This window comes from Lissotriton vulgaris, chromosome 5, assembly GCF_964263255.1.
Source record: "Lissotriton vulgaris chromosome 5, aLisVul1.2, whole genome shotgun sequence".
NCBI classification, from domain to species: domain Eukaryota; kingdom Metazoa; phylum Chordata; class Amphibia; order Caudata; family Salamandridae; genus Lissotriton; species Lissotriton vulgaris.
In genome coordinates this window covers 1,218,724,715-1,218,742,715 of record NC_141693.1, presented here as the reverse complement: position 1 = coordinate 1,218,742,715, position 18,001 = coordinate 1,218,724,715, and the positions used below count along the sequence as shown (strand labels likewise).

The 18,001-nt window shown below is 42.5% G+C and overlaps 1 protein-coding gene across 1 annotated transcript in view; it reads right to left on the bottom strand.

Moving 5' to 3' along the window:
• Positions 1–9,235, bottom strand: part of LOC147712331 (uncharacterized) — a 240,567-nt gene extending 231,332 nt beyond the window's left edge. Inside the window, exon 1 of the mRNA XM_086923032.1 lies at positions 9,002–9,235. Within this exon, the coding sequence (XP_086779158.1) occupies positions 9,002–9,043 (42 nt within the window). The 5' untranslated portion in view covers positions 9,044–9,235. The remainder of the gene's footprint in view (positions 1–9,001) is intronic.
• Between the last annotated feature and the right edge of the window lie 8,766 nt (positions 9,236–18,001).

The following is an 18,001-nucleotide window of genomic DNA, read 5'->3' as shown; positions in this document are numbered from 1 at the left end:
ATGGATGATCAGAACCGAACCGCCCGCTAGAGTATTGGCAAATATAGAACCACATAGGCCTAATGGGGTTAGGCTGAGATGGAAAGGTGAAAATTCGGCCACAGTGGAACCTTTAATCATAAATAAATGCATGATGGACATTGACATTATCTTATCTCTAGGATGCCCGTCTGCTCAGGTTATGACTCATTTTCTTAATATCAATACTGTCATTAATAACATCTTTACGGGGAAAAAAGTAGGCAGAGGAGGGAAAGGGACTGGATGGTTTGACCATGCCTGTACGTCCCTGCTCTCACAACTCAAACAAGCTTTGGCCGTTACCCCAAGGGACAAGGACAGAGTCAAACTTAAGATTTGATTATAAACAGGCGCTATCTAAAAGAACGAGGGAATTACAGCTTGAAGCCTGGGAGCATCTTACTCAGGCAGCAGAAACTGCCGATAGTCACCTGTTTTGGTCCACTGTTAACTCCCCTTTCCTCCAAGATGACAAAATCCCGCATCTTTCATCTAATATGGGCAGCGAGGACTGGGTGAACCATTTCTCCGTGATTTTTCAAGATAATACTATGACGCCCAACTAAAATAGGACTTGGCCTGTAGTGCCTTTAGATATTTCATTGGGAGAGGTGGAAAATGGTATTAAAAATAGTAAGGGGGTAAGGCCCAGGGGCCAGATGGAGTCCCGATAGATGTTTACAGGGCTCAACCGCAGCTTTGGGGACCAATACTTACCTTGGTACTCAACGCTGCCGTAACCACCATGATCCCACCAACATGGGGCGACTCCATTATAGTCCCAATTTATAAAAAGGGGGATAAAGCTCTGGCAAGTAACTACCGGCCCATCAGCCTGCTCGACTCGTCTGTAAAAATTATGAGCAGAGTCCTCCTTTTCAGATTAGAGGAGTGGGCTGATGAGAATGGAATCCTTGCAAACTCACAATACGGATTCAGGAAGGGAAGAGGGACCCTAGATCAGTGCCTGAATTTAGAGTTGTTGATAGGCAAGTACACCAGAGCCAAACCCGGTAACATCTATCTTTGCTTTGCTGACCTTAGCAGTGCTTTTGATTTAGTTAATCACTCACTTCTTTGGACAGTTTTGCTTGACATGGGTGCCCGAAAGAAATTATCTTTTTTCTCGCCAGACTATACAGCAAGCTGAAAACATGTGTTCGGTATGGTGTTAGCGGGGAATGTACTAGTAATTTTAATGTTAAACGGGGAATTAGGCAGGGTTGTGTCCTTGCGCCCCTTTTATTTGCTTTTATTTACCCTTTTTGTTAATGGGGTTGAAGTCGCCTTGAAAACCATCAAGGCTGATGCTCCACAGGTTGCAGGGGATAGTGTCCTAGTTCTGCTATATGCAGACGACGCGGTGCTCCTGTCACGGACACCCGTTGGCCTGCAGCGTCTGATGGACAAGTTCACTGAATTTATTGGGAGCAGGAGACTGTTGATCAACAAGAATAAAACTCATACGATGACTTGTGGGACTAAAGCGGGCAGCAACCACTCCTTTTTTATAGAAGGGGTTAAAGTGCAGAATGTGAATAGTTTTTGCTACCTGGGGGTTACTTTTACTAGTGATGGTAGGTGGGGGCATGAATTAACGAATGTTCGATCTAAAATGAGCAAAAGCTCTTATGGCATTTTTAAATTTGCGTCCAAGCTGGGGGATAGGCGAATCCAGGATATGCTGGAAATCTTCAAGGCACGCAGTATATCCATTGCCCTCTACGGGGCGGGGCTTTGGGGTTACTGCAAAACTGATTGTCTACAGATAGAAGAAAATAACTTTCTTAAGAAATTATTGTGCCTCCCTAAATCTGCTCCAACAGAGTTGATCCATAGAGAGGCAGGGGTTTTTCACCTGACCGAGCTCGCCTCACTTAGGCCTCTATTGCTTTACCGAGCAATTTGGCTTAAGGAAGAGACCGAGTTCAATCAATTTATAATTAGGGACTGCCTTGGATTAGACAACTGTATGCAGATACCGTGGCTTAAATATGTTGTAGATTGTTATAAAAGTATCTGTGATATTCATTTGTTGTCAGAAAACTGTCCCCCTAGAGGTCTTGCGAAACAGGATCTTAAAAACTCCTTTATGACACATAAAGCTCATAAACGTTCAGTAATAACCAACTCCCTCGCTACTGTTAAAATTTACAATAAATATATTGCTATCGAGAGATTTCAGCGTTATCTGAACGTAGTAACCAGGCCAACGCATAGGTTAGTATTGACCAGATTAAGAGTTGGCATTGCTCATGTATTAGTGGCCTTCCCACATCCTAAAAAGCCCCCTGTGGGTCTGTGTCCCTGTGACGGACATTCCAAGCAAAGCACAATGCACTTTATGCTCATCTGCTCCCTATTTCAGAACGTTAGGATCTCCTTTTTAAAACCAATATTTCTTAAGTATGGAGTTTTAAATGTGGAGGATGCTATGTGTTTGTTGTATAATTTGGACCACCCCGATATATGTTTTTATACGGCCAGTTTTATATGTAAATCTATGGCTTTTAGAAAAAGTATGAGTTTTTAATCATGTTTGCACTTTTTTAATTCTGTTGCCTGTTTGCTGTGCTTTTATGGTCATTTTTATTATGAACCGAATAAAGCTTCATTAACTGAACTGGAAGCACACCATCGTGAAGCCCTTGCTTGAAAAGCCTAATCTTGATCCCATGATATTGGGGAATTTTTGCCCCATTTCACTACTCCCCATTTTAGATCGCTGAGAAATATGTTAATAGCATAATCTCACAAATCCTGGAGGAGAATAACATTTTGCACCAGTCCCTGATGGGGTTCCGTCCTGAACACAGCATGGAATCTGGTCTCCTACTAGTCACTGAGAAACTTAAAAAGATACTGTACCAGGGGGCAGCTGTCGGCATCCTCCTCCTTGATCTAAGCACAGCGTTTGATACTGTTGATCACAGTATCCTAATATACAGCTAAGAGAAGATCGGAATTCAGGGCAAGGCCATCTTATGGCTGGCCTACTTGCTAAGAAAAAGATCATTCCAATGCATGGAATCTGGCTTACTCTCAGACACGCTCGCTGCCCCATACGGAGTTCCTCAGGGTTCAACGCTCAGTCCTACCCTGTTTAAAGTTACATGAGCCCACTTGCACAAATTGCAAAGGAGTTTGAACTTTCAATTGTGTCCTATGCTGACGATACACAATTGGGAGTCTCAGTGTCTGATGCAACTAACCCAAATCATTTGCAGCTAGTCCCAATTATGGGAAAGATAGCAAACTGGATGGCTAACTTTAGTCTAAAGCTCAACGGTGGGAAAACTGAGCTTATGTTCCTGGGCAACTGCACAGGACCTTGGAACAGGATCCGCTGGCCTAATAACTGGGGTGCGCCCCCTGCCCCAAACCCTCCATCAAGAACTTGGGGATGTGGCTAGACCAGATTCTTACTATGGATACCGAAGCAAAAAAAACTCTCAGCTACCTACTTTGGTATTCTACGCATGATGTGTAAGATCATTGACCTTCTCCCAGATCAGGTTCGGAGAACAGTGATCCAGGCACCGGTGGCCTCAAGACTGGTTTACAGTAACTCACTGTAGTTAGGGGTCCCCAAACAGGTAGTTAACAGGCTTCAGGTTGTCCAAAATGCGGCTGCAAGGATGCTACTGAAGATACCCAAGCAGGAGTCAATGAAAATTTCACTTGGCAAACTACACTGGCTACCTATTCAGTCGAAAGTCAAGTTCGAGGCCCTCTGCCTACCCCACGAGCCTATGCATGGCAGGGGTCCTGTCTTGTTACAGGCTCTCATTTCTCCATATGTCCCCAGCAGGTCCCTCAGGTCCTCATCAGATTTCCTTATGAATACAACAAGGCTAAAAAGAACCAGATGGGGAGAGAGATCCTTCTCTCATTGGGCCCAAAACTTTGGAACTCTCTAACCATGGAATAGAGACTCCTAAAGGACATACATAGTTTCAGGAAGAAATTCAAAACCTGGCTCTTTCCATGATTGCTCCGCTACACCTCCTCGCCCCCCCCCCCCCCATCCTTTCTGCAGCGCTGGGAAGCCCTTGGGCAGCTATTCGCTCTATAAATCAAATAAACATAAATATATCAAATAGTGGATATTATAATGTATTCATTATTATTCATACAATTTAATTTTTTTATTTTCTTTCATCTTTTAATATGCAATGGAGACCGCTCCGGTTTTTGATCTGAAGGAGGTCACTGTCTGAAGTGTGGTTAAAAATTGCATTTCTTGTGAGTATTCATGATACAAAGTAGGCCAGCTTATGTCCCCTTTCAGGAATGACCACAAGAAGCCTCTAAGGACCTCTTAAATGCTTATGTTATACTATGCTGGAAATCAAAAAAAGGCTACCTCTTATTGGCTGCATAGCAACCTATGAACATCCTCAGGAGAATTCAGTATACGGTCATACATTAGCGCATCAGTCTAACCTATTAAAAATGTTTGTGGCACGGTATGGTCATCCAAAAGCATTCAACCACATCAAAGAGTTTATGTATTTGTAATCGTAATTTTACAGCACACGTCATATTTTCGATGCTCCTGCAAAAAGGAAAATATTCTCGCTAAAACATTCTGTTTCTTGTTTGACCTACGTCTATGCTACAGTAAATGAATAAAATATGCTCAACATTCAGACACATTCAATTTCATTAAGAGAATACACCGTGCAAGGCACACATATTGTAAAATATGCATACACGTAAAACTAGTGGCCAAATAGAGAATTTCAACATGGCCAAAAGGGTGCGATTTAAAAGCTCCAGCCTGCATCGGCTTTATCTATATTGGCATCAGGCCTACATCCAGGGCACGAGTCGGGGTACCACGCGGGTGGACGGCATCCCCCCACTTATTTCGGAGGGTTTTTCAGGGTGGACGCCGTCCACCCTGCTAAATCAAAACTGCGTCCATCATACCATTACAAAATGGGAGCGCGGCGTGCACAAAGTAAACAAAGCATTTCCGGGTCCAAGCACGCCGGTCACCACGCCCCTGCCCCTACCAGGTGCACCGTTGCCAGGGTACCCAATAGACGCCAAGGATCCAACCTCAACCAATGAATGGGTGGGTCTTGCCTGCTGCCTGACCTGCCTCCGCTTCCTGCACCAGACTTCCCGACCTCGCCTGCTGCCCTCTCCAGTCCCGGCCTCGCCTGCTGCCCTCTCTCTACGAGGCCTAAAGCACCTTCTTGATTATTGAAGAAATAGCTACTCCGTAAGTAATAAAACCTTCGGGTCTAGTTCGCGCTATATAAAAACAAACTAAGGGAAGCCACGTTAAAACAACCGTCTGAGGAGTACTGTAAGCGTGCTTCCCTATATGAAAGCGGCTTTCCACAGCGGAAGTGACATATCAGATCATTTTTATGAGGCATCTGCGCACGGCCAATAGAAGGCTTCGCGGCCTGCACTGTCTGGTTTTGTAAATACACTCTTAAATAGAGACATGCTTCCGAACTATTGCAGCTTCGTGGTATATGTCACATCACAGCGAGATCTGCGTTTTCTTTTAAGTAGATGTTTGTTTCATATAGTCAGCCATGTAATACATGATCATACAAGATAATTACAAGATGTAAAGGTGGGTTAAAGTTGAACACTTATTGGTAGGTGATGCGCAATGTAAAATTGCTAATAAATAAGTGTAAACTCCTTTATGTAAAAAATGTGCACTCTATTACAATTTGCAATAGCGCTGTAACGATACACGGGTGCCATCTAGGTGCTGTATGGCCACACAAGGCTGAAGGTGAGAGCCATAGAACTCACAGTCCCCGTAAGTAATTTTTATAGCGCTTCGTACGCCTGCTGAGGACACACACATAATTCAGGTTTTCATCTAGTTCCTGGGGGACCTTCGGTGCATGATGGATTGAAAGTGTGTCGGTTGTCCTCCGTGGGAGAAACTTGGATGCCGTGCATGAGGTTTGGAAGCGGCTAGAAGTGTTTCCTGTAGCTTCAAGGCGTAAGCCCGGAGTAGTTGCGGCGAGAGTTTCTCAGCCGCGCACGCCGGCCCTTGGCAGAGGTATATTTAGTAGTATTCTATTCGGCAAGATATAACCTACGCAGAATTATATCTCTAACATTTTAGAAATTCTGCATATTATGTGGTCCAAAACAAGGACTTTGCGTACGACTTATTTGATGCCCGTTCAGAAGGAATGTCGTAAATACATGTTTTCAACACTTACATCTCTAAGACTATTTGAAATCCTGCCTAATATGTGGTTCAAAACAATGACTGTGAACCATTTGCTGTATTTAATAATTTACAGAGTAAAAGGATGCTGGTAACTTTATTGAGCAATGCCCTCCTCTCAAAAAATTCTCTGCCCCGCCAGCACCCCGTGATGAAGACACCACACAGGGAAGATGTCCCACAGAATCTCTGACCACACTCACAGAAGTTGTAAATTTACGTTTGAAGTGCATTTCTTTCTGTTATCGAAATTCACTAAGCATTTTATATGTAAACCTGGAAAGCTGCAGCAGTCGCAGGTTCCCAGAAGTAGTTTTGGGGATCTTTTTACAAAGGTGTTTTAACATGCTTAAATGTAACAGGCATAGCTTTACCCACGCATAACCACGACACTATAGTGAAACTGCATTGCAAAACTTTTTTTCTCCATTTGGAAGACATTTTTTTTCCTATTGCAAAACTTATTCCTCTAAGCATCAGCTGGTTTTGTGTGCATTCACTCCATGCTGGATTAATAAATGTAAATGTCGTGTTCTAGGTAGCGTAATAAATTTTATAGTTTTGATAATCACTATTGTAGTTTCTAGTATGTGCTTTTCTTCGGCTTTTTTCAACACACTAATTCTACTTTTGTTGCAATACATGCAAATGATTGATCTGCCTTACATGTGATGTCACTTCCTGTCGTGATGTCACTTCCTGTCGTGATGTCACTTCCTGTCGTGATGTCACTTCTTGTGACCACGCCTACCGTGGAGAGTCCCCCCACTTCTTTTTTTAGGACTTGTGCCCTGCCTACATCTACCTTAATTAAGTATACGTCTTTAATTCATTGGGCAACCTTATTTGTCTTATGATTACCAAACAAAGTGTTCCAGCTTAACCGTTTGTGTAAAAATGTACTCCTAATAGCTGACTAAAAAGACCGCTATATCAATGAACAAGCAGCAAATTAGACTGTCAGAGACTGTAAAGTAGGCAAAGTAGCAATACGGTCAAGGATACAAAGCTTCTCGTTAAATCACACTGTCTGATGCCACATTTTTAGGGAGTCACTGTGCGTGATAATTAGCAAACAACCCCACCTGATTTATGACTTGTACCCTATCAACAATTCAAAAAACACAGTACTTATGGCAAAGGCACAAGTCCTTAAAAAAAAGAAGTGGGGGGACTAACCAAGTTTTGGCAGATACAAGTGAAATTTTGTGTCAGGGTAGTGCAAAAAAGTGGCACACCCCCAAAACAAAATCTGTTACTACATTTATACATTTTGTTTTTTTAACTCTGCCACGTGGAAATTGGCAACACGTAGAGACATGGCAGCAGATCTGTTCCGCTTAATTGCCTGCAAAGTCTTTATTGTAATATATCTCAAGGGGTTAAGGCACTGCCGAGATCTTTGTATGCCCAGTAACGCTCAAGGAATAATAATATGTTAAAATAACTCTGGAGGTTAACACATTTTCTGGAGTAATCTGTATTTGATCTAGTCCCCGATTTTAATCAAAGTAGCAATAGGGTTGGTCTGCTACAAAGCACATCATGTAACATGCAGATGACTGTTTTTTATTTTATGTAGATAGGTAAGTGGGTTTCTGCTTTTAACATAGAGCTTTTGTTGTTACTTACAGTTCATAAATTGTAATCGTAATACAGAACAGATAGCTTTGAAGGACGTAACTCCTACACCTTTTAACCCTCATTGTCTTATGCGCACATCCTGCACTTTGATATAATTTGTAAGTGTGATGTAAAGTGCTCCGACACCCTGCATTGGGATGAGTCGTGTTATAAAGTGATAAAACAAAATAATGGTATTTGAATTTGTATTTATATAACTACCTGGACAGATAAACACATCTGGCATACCTAAGGTGTTTGCATATCTCATATATATATATATATATATATATATATATATATATATATATATATGTATAAAAACAAATGCATGCCTCTTTCTTAAGTACCTGTGAAGGGACAGCAAGCTGTGTGCCTTTCTTTCCCCTTTGTTGCATGTGCATCTAAGTGACAGTGCAGTAGTGTGGCTCACTGGTTAGAGGCGGCAAACCCGAGAGCAGAGGACGGCCCGGGACCAGGGTTCGATTCCCGACGCGGCAGGTTTCTGGACCAGGGTCAGCGGACTCGATAATTCTCTCGCCTCGGTGCCCACTCTGATCAGCGATCACACTCGGCAACTCTGGGCATAAGCTTGCCTCATCTGCACTAACGGCCCCACCAGACCGCCGGGGATGCCTGGTCTCACCCTGGAGATACCCATTAAGGGACCATCTCTCAGGGAAGCCAGGAAGGGTTTCGCAGCGGTCGAAGCGCGGAGATACTCCTCCGGGAGTCGATCCTAGCGCTATATAAACTTGCAATTAAATTAAATTAAATTAAGTGTGAGACTCTGGACAGCGCCCCCTCAGGATGCAGAAGCAAAAGAAGGCCTGATTACCTGTTAACTTGGGCCCAGCTGGAGGTGAAAATAAAATCCCCCTCCTTGCATGTTGCAGCTAGGACTAGAAAGAAGACAAGGTGCAGGCACTGTTGAACGTGTCCGGTGTCTGACAATCATACCAGGAAAGTTCAGCATATTTCAATCAATGGGGTCAAACTTCTTGGCAGGGGAGACTAGCGTCCAACCTGTGAGAATAGTGGGCGGACGCTTTCTAACAGAGTGCAGCCCCGACTTATGCCCTGCTTATGGTGCATTTGGAATAATCATAACCGTGCCCTCATGCAAAACATTTTACTAACCTCAGTCAAATCCTGATGTGGTATCGCGTTCCCGATTTCCATTTTGATTTCCAGTGGTGAAAATATGGCGCAAGAGGTAACAACAGACAAAATGCAACAACCGGCACAGAGAAGCAAATACTCAGGCGCGGCTCTCTGAATAGTTTTACCATATAAATATTATTCCAGCGATCATGCTGGTGTGAATTAGAGTTTGCGTGTTCAGGATGAGCAAGCTCTGTTGTGATTGGGCATGTTTGGATAAGAGACACTGCTCATTTGTACATGCTCAGTAGGGAGTCATTTGTCGTCGTTTTAGCATATGTAACAGGCATTATTCAAGTTTTTTCTTGATGGACAACAGTTTCACGGTAGTAGCCGTTTCTAGTGGAAAATAAGATTATTTGCCGCTCCCTTCTTCTTTACAATTTGGGTCGATTTTGCACGGGAAACGACTTATTATTATAAGCTGTTCCTCTTCCGGGTTGTCCGGATACTGGCGTACGGTAAGAGCAACTGATATAAAACTTCCGGTCCATGGCCGTGTGGGAAGTTTATAGGCTGCATGTAACTAGAGGAAGAAACTCATGGAGGCTAGTCTTCATTTTGTGTTTAGTAGAAGATGCAGTCAAAGAAATAGTAATGTATTTGAAGAGGGCGCTCAGAACTCCCGATGAAAATAAAAGAGGAGCTGGTATTTTCTCTCTGTTTGTATTAGGGTCTGGAACCAAGGTTGCCACTTTTTCAAGCGAAAACAAGCATTTGCAAATCAACAGGTCTCGCATGTGTGGTAGTAAGAGCTATTGGCGTTCTAAATGACTATGGGCCAGATGTTGGTAATTCACATTTACCGATGCTAAAATACCAAATTTTACCGATTCGGTATTTCAGAATCGGTAAATGGGATGTAGATAAAGATTCGGTGCATTTTACCGAATCGGTAATATTCGGTATTACCGATTCAGTAAATACCGAATCGGTAATTCCTATTCATTCCTAGGCCCATAGGAATGAATGGGAATTACCGATTTGGTAAATACCGATTGGAATTATTTGTGGGAATGTGTGGTATGGAGTGTTTTTTTTGTAGTGGAATTATGTGGCGTGGTGTGCAGTGGAATTATGTATTGTATTGTAATTGCATTTATATAGCGCTTGCTACCCTTGATGGTGTGTTGAAGTGCTTTTTCGGTGAGTAGAACGTTACTCTGGAACCCATATAGTGTTCATGGTGAATTAGTATAGTGAAATATGAAAGTAATTTGAGTGGTGGATATGTTAGTTATTTGGATTGAGCAGGATAGAGAAGGGAAGAAGCCAGAAAGATGGTGGAACCTTCTTTACCAATGCACCTGACCGAAAAAACCAAAGTAATATTTTACCCTTTATATTTGAGGAAGGGGTCTGTGTGTACACCGATAGTCACCCACCATCACAATGATAGGTCTATACAGAACTTAAACACAATTGAATTTATAAGCACAGGTGCACCACATATAGCAATTGTGCAAACTGAGTCACAAGTTTGTCACAAAAGATACTGAGAGTAAAGTCCAAAAATTTTTCAAAAAAGATTTTTCTTTATTGTTCCATTCTTAAGAAAGAACAGCCGACGCGTTTCGTCCCGAATGGGACTTCTTCAGGGCGAGATGAGCTAGTAAAACTCCTTGGGCAATTCGGCAGGTCGTTTAAAGATGGACAGATGTGATGGAGATTGCTGTGTTATATACAGGCTTGAAGTATTTTTAAATAATCGTTTTGTTTTTGAAGGAGACCCAGTTCTTGTTTAGGATACGACGATGTTGAGATTTGGACTGGTTTAAGTTCCAAGCATGAAATCGATATTTGTAATGGATCGGAAATGAGAAGCCTTCCTATATTTCTTGATAGTTCTGAACCCTATTATAATGGCTCCGATCGGCAGTCCCCTGTCTAAGACCCAAAAACAACCAAATATCCGTGGCCGACTCGCGGAGAGATGCGATGACGGCTCAAACGGTCTCCCTCAGAAAGTGTCCTGTCTTCTCCAGTACGTATAGCACCTGGTACTTGATGGATTAAACCCAGATCTTTTGACTGGGTGTGAGTGTTTGATTGATTCAGATGCTCCGTCCATCACCACCCCCTTTTGTACCGCTAATGAACTAAGAGGCAAGACAGATGTCATGTGACCGATGTATGTGGCCCAGATTGTAAAAGAAAGAGCAACATTATAGTCTATTAAATCAAACTCAATAGGTTTTTGTACAGCTGTTATTCTGAACTCGCGTATTCGAAGGTGCCTTCTTATATGAAATTGAAGAAAAAAGATGATCGGTAAAATAAAATATTTGCCTAAGATCACACAATTTGGTTAAGGGGGAAGCCTAAATTAATCTACGTTTTGTGGTTTAAATTTGTTCAAATCAAACCTTAAATGGATATCCATTTTCTCTCCCATTTATTTCAGATGCAAATTCCTTGTTATTACCTCTTTGTGCATGAGGTAAAGCAAGGGTGGCAGGCAGAAGCCACATCAAAGCTCGACTCATTATGGACTCGAGGTTCTAAAGGGACCTCGACCTAAGACAGCCAGGCTTAAGGCTCATGTCTGGCTCTAGCTTTCAGCGGGTCTCTCACTTCCAGCTTCACCCCTGATGGCCAAGCTTCAGTGCTGGTTGCAGCCGATGTCACAATCTTTGTTGGCACCCCATAGATCTCGTTCTCCACGGATTCCCTCACTATCACCCTCCAATTCTCCAATGGTGCTCCTCATCTCCTCACAAACTCTCTCTCATGTGTATTTTTTTTATACTACTTCTCATTCCATCAAAAGTAGGGTGTCAGAGTGTTTCACATCACACATATATGATACAGAGACAATGACTCATATAAGTGTGTAAGTCAATTGACATGTTTCATTATTGCCGAAATATGAGTGGCACACAAGGCACTCTGAAGTCTCTACCTTTAACCCTTTATTTATTAACAGAGCCTCCCCCCACCCCTACAGAGGCATGGATGGCACATCCTCCTAGACAAAAGCAGAATGTTGTGCTGTAGGCTGGGGCAGGAGACGGTCCGCCACATTCTGTAACTCCCCAAGCTGGTCCATTGTAATTCTGTATATGACCATAAGCTGGCATACAGAATGACAATGGGCCCATCGCAGCCTATGCTAGGTCGGGAAGAGGCTGCTGCAGCTCCCTGATCTCAAAAGAGTGCAAGCTGGCCCCATCCGAAAGTACTGCAGAACTCGGAGGATTCTTGAAGGCAACAACACATCTTGCTTCAATCCCCAGAATTAAGGACAAAGGTTGTCTGTAAAAGGGATCATCATGGGTGACATGAGACCCAAATAACGGATGGTCTGTGAAATTTACAGACAGGTGGCCAGACTACCCAACATATTGGATTTGGGTAGAGTTTCCCTGTAGTTATGGCACAGAGCATTCTTCCTGAAGTTTGGGCAATGTGGAAATTATTTATGAAGTACCAAAACAATAATAATGTCAAAATGCAAATAAGAAAAATTTGAAACCTAATTAGAAAAATAGCATAAAATGTAAAAAACAAAATTATACCAAAATTACAAAATTCAAAAGGAGAACCAGAGATATAAATATTTTTTTTAAAGTAGAAATAAATCCAAAAATCATAAAGTGGCAATGATAAACAATGTTCACGGTAGAGCTGAAACTAGGCGCAATTTGAGGTTGGCCACAATGGAGTGTGGGCCGGATACACCAACCACGTTCAACCTGGTTAAAGATTTTCCCTTCTAAATTAGTCCCTTAAGCCCCAATCCACCACAGGAGTACACTTCTAAAGTCCCCAAGGACCTCAGGGGAGGACCTTAGAGACTCAAAGGGTGTCAGGCAGATTCCTACAGGAGGGCACAGCCCAGGTGCAGTTGCCACTGGTCAGCTGGGTACGTCAATGCAAAGGTCTTTTGTAGCTTGTACAAGAGAGAGCAGGTCCAGTGTATCCAGACTCCTCTCAGGTCACAGACAGCAGGTCAGACCTATTCTTACCTTCCTCAGGTCCAGGAAGTGTTATGAAGTGCAGTGCCTGGAGGTGCTACATTAATGTTTGGCACAAGCTAGTAGTTAGCAGTGACTTCTGTGAACACCTTAACAAAGATGGCAAAAGTCTTCTGCTACATTAAACTTGAGCTCTGACAGTGTGTGTGTGAGTAGTGTACTATGGCAGTCTGAGTGTCCTCCAACATGTAACTCTAAAATCCAGTTTGTGGCAGCCACCGTACTCACAGTAATCCCAGAGATTCAAGCAGAGTCATTCAGCAACCAGACAGTTGATACACGAGAACTGCATTGCCTTCCTGTTCTCACTACTTTCGACTGTACCCCAAGTGTTATATGTGAGCTCAGCAGAACTGTCAAGCAGAATTTGACACAGAAGTGTCAAAACGGGTGCCCCCATCCTGCATATTCTGCGGGGTTCAGGAAGTCATCTCTGCCAAATCACATCAGCCTATTGTTTGAGCCTGGGAGACATTTCATACCTATTCAGTGCTAATTGAAGTTGAAGAACCAATACAAATTAGCCTCCAGCACCTTCGGGCAGGGAAAAGATACATTTCATAAAGTAATTTTTTTTAAATTGTTATTAAAAATCATACTTCAAACTTTAAATTAGATTTTTATTAACCATTAAAATAGTTGTTTAATTTTCTAGCTGGTTCCATTCCTGATATGTAGTGTTAGTATTTTAATCTGTAACCTGGTTTTCTACATAGGACAGCTAGCCCGCCACAATAAAAGTAGCTTTTGGGCATTAGTTATTGTAAGGACAAGTTAATATTACATTTCTACGTGTCATACTTGCAATACCATGCACCCTACCTTGTGAGCTATTATGCTTACACAGGGGTGACTTATTCATCTTAAAAGACGTCTTGTACCGGCCAAAAGGGTATATTTTGCCAACTGAATTGAACTGTATTTTAACACAATCAGGTTACAATGGCAGGCCTGAACCATGTTTGCACTGCCACTGTAATGGACGGTACAGTAGGTGCTGCAGTCCGCTAGTGCCATTTAACTTCCAGGCCCTGTGTGAACTTTGTACTATGTACTAGGGTCTTATAGCCAAGTTCAAAATGCCAATTAGGAGTATACCAAGTCAACCGTGTTGAAAGGGCGAGCACAGGCACTTTACTCCTGGATAGCAGGAGTAAAGTGCACAGAGTTGTAAAGCCAGCAATAACATAGTGTCCAGCATACAGCAATCACCCTGGGGTGACCTTGCAGCAAGGCAGATTTCCTATACTCTGTTTCCACTACATTATACAGCACAGGATAGTGGGTCATCCTTCTTCAGCTATTGGCTAACATCAGTGTAAGTCTGGAATTCCACCCTTTTACAAGAACAGCTTCACACAAAGTAGTTAGTCTTTAGTGCTAGGAATTACACTAGAAATGTGTTTTGAGACCAAATGGACATTTTATTTTTTGCTACATTGGCAAGGGGTCCAAGAGCACACTTAACAATAAAGTTTTACAATAATTAAAATCATAACAAAACAAGCATTGACAAAGCTAAAGTCAAATTTTGGTTTTGTCTACCAGCCAACACCAGACATATAGGTTTTGCAGCTACCTATTTGTAGATGAGGCTTTAAAAGTTGTAGGTTTGCTTTACAGCACAGTTGCTGCCAAACCTTATGTGGTTAGCAGAAAAAAAAGCTGTAACCCCTTAGTTGTTTAGACGTTTGCACACTGAGTGCTTAGACCTTTTTATGTTTAGGACAGTTTGTGTTTCTTTGTAAGTTTTTTTTCTTACAAAAGATATCCAAGCCAAATGTGCATCCTTTGTTCACCATATCTTGGAGATTCTAAAGTTACTCATGGTTTGTCGATTACTTCGAGAGAACTGAGAAACATGGCCCAAATATAGCAAAGTGTTTGTTGAAAAATGAGAAAAAGGGCGCTGCAAAAAATGCAGTATCAACAAAAGGTTTGCAGTGCTAAGATCTCCATCTTCCCACATTTCAGGAATACGCAGAGTTGTAAAAGAAATCACTTTTTTTAATCACAGTTTTTGCACTTTTCTGAGTCTGTTTTTCTTATTTTTTGCAGCTCCAAACTACTTACGGTTTGTGGTGGAAATAGGTGTGAAGTCCATGGGTGAAGCCAGAAGGCTAAACATTTTTGGACACTGAACAAAATTTTGAATTTAGCAAGGGGTCATTTGTATAGCTTGCTCGTGGTTGTCCTAACATATCTTACCCACAAATCCCTTCCAACCTCAAAGATTGGCAAGAACATGCATTTTCCTCTCATTTCTGTGAGAGAAAGTTCCATAATGTGTGGGAAGTCAAACATTTCCTACCACCCAATATTCTCACACTTCTGATAAGAACAGTACCCAGCTTGTGTGGATGGGCCTAGTGCCTGCGATGGGAAAGGCTCTTAAATTCTACACAAACAAATCAAATGTATACACTCCAGAATTATCCTTTTTATAGCTATGTGGGTAGCTGTGGATTTTGGGCATAAGCTTAGACACCGACCAGGAAATCAAACCAAACCGAGACAGTTCTGAAAACCAGATGCTACTGGGAATTCCAGAATGGTATTAAAATGCTAGTCCTTCGCAAGGACTCGCATTGTTTCTGGTTTGATGGATTGCTATCGTGGGCACTAGACTCAGCCTAATAAATTGTGTGCTTTTTTTATCAGAACAAGTGTCAGAATGATGAGTGGTAGGAATTTTTTGGATCCTGCAGATTCTGGAAGTTTCAGATGGGCACTGAGGAATATTACTCCCATGAATTCTTAATCAGTGTCTCCTCAAAGATCTGTCATTTGCATTTTATTTATTGAAATTTCAAGTTGGTACAATTGCAAATCTGGAGAAACAAGAAAAGTAACTCTGTGTATTGGCCATATGCACAACATTACATTAGACTGAACATTTGCATGAAACATCGACATCACAATCTCAGCGGTATCCACCACCTCATATAAAGACATGTTCATTGACAAGCAGATGTGCAGCTATAGCAGTGCATGATCTAACAGTAAAATATAATGCCTTTCCCGCAGTGCACACAGAATACCAGACACTATTGCAGCGTTGCTGCCCATGTAAAACATATAGGGCATTATGTATGAACTCATTTTCCTATAGACACATAATGGGTAAAACTCTTTGATACATCTGGCCCATAGAGAACTGCAGTAATATTGACTTCATACCGGTCCAGTGTCGATTCCAGTGTTTACTTCATCACCAGGACTACTCAACTGCTCCCGAACCCAATCAATAAACTGGTCCCAAATTTCCTTAGGCCTAGAGGTGGGTGGCATTAGTTCCCAGACGTAGCCAGCTGTGTCTGTCCATATGTAACCTCTCTAATCCAGTCTTTGATAGTGGGTTTTCTCCTCCAACCCCATTGCATGGAGATTTGATGCTTAGCGAAGAGCAATAGAATCTCTTGCATACCCCAATAAACCCAGTAGTGGGGATGGGGCCAGCGATAGCCCCAGAACCTGGTTTAGAGCCACAAATATTTTAGACCAATATTCAGTGATGGCCGGACATTCCCATTAGCAGCCCCCCAGCGCCAGCAACAGCCGTCCAGCCTGAGTCCCATTCTATGTAAACTAATGGGCGTTCTGTAATAGCGATGTAGAAATTTGAAATGGATTAGCCTAAGTTTATAGTTCGGTGATAATTCAGTCATTTGGGCACAGCAATATGTCGACTGGTCATCAGTCAGGGGGGGTGATATCTTGTTAGTCCATTTATGTCGGGCATTAGAAGTAGCCGCGGGGGCGTAAGTTTGCATATGCGTGTACAGCCTGGTAATGAGCTTGCGTGCCGATGGTGTAAGCAGTAGACTTTCCAGAGCATTCAGTGGTGTTGGCTGGGATGGGGAGTCATCGTGTAAGGCCCTACAGGCAGCCCGAATTTTGTGATATAGAAATGTCTCACTGAAATGCACCCTCTGTCCATCCTCAGCTACAGGCGCCACGCATCGGCCTCCACAGCAACGTGATGCACCCAATAGTGCAAGAATTGCACCTGCGCACATAGCGCGTATAATTTCATGTCTGGTGCGCCCAAACCGCCCTGCTTAGTCGGTAATGACAAAAGTTCTGAGCCTGGCATCCCGCCCATATTAATGATACTAACAGTGACTGCAATGTCTTGAAGAAGGATTGGTGAGTATGATTGGTAAATTCACAAAGAGATATAGAAATGTAGGCAATATGATCATTTTCACCAACGCGATTTTACCTGCAAGTGACACTGGGAGTTTAGCCCATAGATTCACCTTTTCCTCCAACCAGACAATAGTTCTGCCGTAATTTAAGTTCCATATTTCTTGAAGGTCCCGACTGATCCAAATACCCAAATACTTCACTTTCTCGTGTTCCCATTTTAATGGGAATTCCAAGGTCACTGCCCTAGGATTATCAGAGGAAAGATCACAGATTTAGCCCAATTTATAGTTATACCATCAAGCCCGCCAAATCTGATGAATTCTCTTAATACTATGTCAAGATTTTGCACAGGGTTTGAAATATACAAAGTGATATCGTCCACATAGAGTGAAATCAATAAACTGGGAGAGCTGAAGCCTATACCCTTATCTGTGTGGTGTTGCCTAATATGAGCGGCTAACGGCTCCATCACGATGGCGAATTACAGGGGGGATAACGTGCACTCGTTCCGCGCGTGATCTGGAGTGGGTCAGAGACAATATTATTCACCCGTACTCTAGCCATTGGTGCAGTGTATAACAATTTCATCCATGTAAGAAACATGGGGCCAAATTCCATCCGTTCCAAAATCCTAAATAGATAAGACCATTCGAGCGAGTCGAAGGCTTTTGTTGCATCTAGAAAACCACCGCCGCCTGTACATTGGGGTGTAGATAATGCAGAGATGAAAACACCGTTCTGAGGTTGTGCGATATTGATCTCCCGGGTATGAAGCCCGATTGATCCGGTAAAGCTATATATAGGGAGCAAAGGCTGCAGCCTGTTCGCTATCAATTTTGCCAATATC